This window comes from Rutilus rutilus (assembly GCF_951802725.1).
Source record: "Rutilus rutilus genome assembly, chromosome: 12".
In the NCBI taxonomy this organism is placed as follows: Eukaryota; Metazoa; Chordata; class Actinopteri; order Cypriniformes; family Leuciscidae; genus Rutilus; species Rutilus rutilus.
This window is the reverse complement of record NC_140217.1, coordinates 40562808-40565307: the sequence shown is the minus strand read 5'-3', so window position 1 is coordinate 40565307 and position 2500 is coordinate 40562808. Positions and strand designations below refer to the sequence as shown.

Here is a 2500-nt window from a genome sequence, read left to right as displayed (position 1 = left end):
ATATATATATATATAAATGAAACTTAATGTTAAAACTAAATCCTAAGAATTTAGTAAATAATTTTTCTGTCAATTATTGTGTGAACTAACTTAAACACAATAATTATGTTTCAAGATATATTGTTTACAACAGCTGCTAAAAGTGTTTAGAAACTTTTTGGTTGTCTTAAAATATGTCTGAATATCATCACAAAAGATATCAAATATCAAGTGTCATTTATTGTAAGCAAAAACATTTCAGAAAAAGACATTTGTTGGGTTTTGCTGCTAAAATAACCCTTTTAAATGCTATTACGTTTAAGTACGTTTAAAGTGTGTATATGCATCTTTTGTATTTTTTATTTTTATTTTTTACAACAAATGACACTTGAAATGTGATATTTTACTAGTTAAAATGCAAGTTAATTACAGTTTAGATTTTATATGTAAGCAGTTATAACAGTTTTAACTGCTTAAAATCCAAATTTATTGTAAAGAACAATGCACAAACACTTTAAAAATGAATTTTTGTTATTTAGTTTTAATAATTAAATTGCATTTTAACAGTTAAAATATCAAAAGTTCATGTGTCATTTATTGGAAAAAATCGGAAAAAAAGATGCGATAACACTTTATTTTACAGTGTCCTTGTTACACATGTTACATGTACTTACCATAGTAATAGCAGTAAATTATGCATACTTACACGCAACTAACCCTCAACCAAACCCTAACCCTATAGTAAGTACATGTAGTTAAATAATATTATACAATACTTAAATATATAATGACACCTTAAAATAAAGTGTAACCAAAGATGCATTTACACACTTTAAAATCAAAAAGATTTAACTGTTAAAACACTTTAGTGTGTGTTGTTGTGTTTGTTTATGGTTAGTTAGTGGCTGATATTGGTAGTTAATGTTGAGGAGAACTGACTTCACACTAGAAAAGATCTTGATCTGATGAATCACATCTACAAGACTTTTTGACATTTGCTTGTTCTGGGTATTTGTTTGTGTGGCTTTAAGAGACAAACTGGGCATGATGCGTCTATAATCACTGACGAGACCGAAGAAAAACACTCTGTGTGTGTGTGTGTGTGTGTGTGTGTGTGTCACAAGCGGACTACAGTATTCCTGGAGCGCTGATTTAATGTTCTTTTACTGAAGCGCCAGTTTGGTTTCAGATGATAAATCCCAGAGGAGAAATAATAACAGAATCAGAATAAATGGAAAGTGAAACATCATTACAGGAACAGAGATTATATTGAGATCTGAAACATTGGATTCTGGGTAAAATAAGAGCTTGTTTGAGATCTCTTCTGAAAGACACTCTTTCGCTCTTCATTCATCTCTGTTTAATGACACGAACACGTCTGATGAAGCCTGTGTGGAAGAGCTTCTCACACACACTCCCAAAATCTCAATCACAATTGTTTTTTTTAAAACAAATATTAAACGGAGAACGAATTTGCGTATCAGCTTTTTTTGTCCTGATGAAAAGACCCCAGTGATCTCACACGTGTCTCGATGATGTCTAAAAATGTCAAAGTCTGCAATTAAACATCAGAGATCTCAATACAAACCTCATCAAATTATCTATTATTCTCATACACTGCAAAAAAAATGCTTTTCTTACTTCATATTTGTGTCTTGTTTCCAGTCCAAAATATCTCAAACTTCTTAAATAATGAAGATAAGTCAAATTTATTTCTTGTTTTCTAAAATAAAAAAAATTAAGTGTTTTTTTATAATCTTTATTATTTTGTTTTCCAGTTGAATTAAGATTATTTTTCTTGTTTTCCATTTGAATTAAGATTTGTTTATTTTTTTCCATTGGCAGGTAATTTTGCTTGTTTTATGCAAAAAGTTTGATTTTTCTTTTTTGAAAACAAGATATAATTTCTTATGTAATTTTACTTATCTAGTATGTAATGTAGTATAGCAATGCATATATATATATATATATATAAATATACTAAATATATATCAGATAGTTGTTTTTCCCTTCTTGTCTCACTTAAATATATATTAATAAAGAATATATGTATTGCAAATGAATGCAATTAATGCAAAACAAAAGTAATGCAAAACATATTTTCAAAACCTGCAAAAAAATTTTTTAAAGCAAAAACATTTGAGTCTATTTTTATTTCTCTTAATGAATTCTAGGAGAAACATCTGAAACCCAGTCAATAGAGATAGTGGAGTCTCTCCTGAGCTCTGAAAGAGAAACAGCATCTGACGCCCTACAGTGACACACACACACACACACACACACACTCGAGGTGATGCTGTCGTTCAGCTGAGGAAGCCACTGTTATCGGACTTTATCATGAAATGACTTGAGCTTCTGCGGGACTTATGAGAATCACACGGGGACTGTTAGATGATGCAAACAGCAACACATGAGGCATACGGTGTGTTTTAGCACATTTGACCCCGTCTCTGGGACATGAAGTTGTTCTGTAGCATGTTCTGATGACGTTTCTAGTGTGTGTGTGTGTGTGTGTGTGATG

At 30.6% G+C, this 2500-nt stretch overlaps 1 protein-coding gene across 4 annotated transcripts in view; it reads left to right on the top strand.

The window, feature by feature from the left end:
* The window catches only part of LOC311301239 (zinc finger E-box-binding homeobox 1), a 44481-nt gene that overhangs the window by 17005 nt on the left and 24976 nt on the right, over positions 1-2500 (top strand). Inside the window, exon 1 of one of the 4 annotated variants that reach the window (XM_084426210.1) lies at positions 2266-2401. The exons of 2 other annotated variants lie outside the window; for them this stretch is intronic. In XM_084426210.1, the coding sequence (XP_084282336.1) occupies positions 2371-2401 (31 nt within the window). In that variant the 5' untranslated portion in view covers positions 2266-2370. Of the gene's footprint in view, positions 1-2265; positions 2402-2473 lie in introns of those variants that run through there. One more of the 4 variants, XM_084426211.1, reaches the window with a different exon arrangement.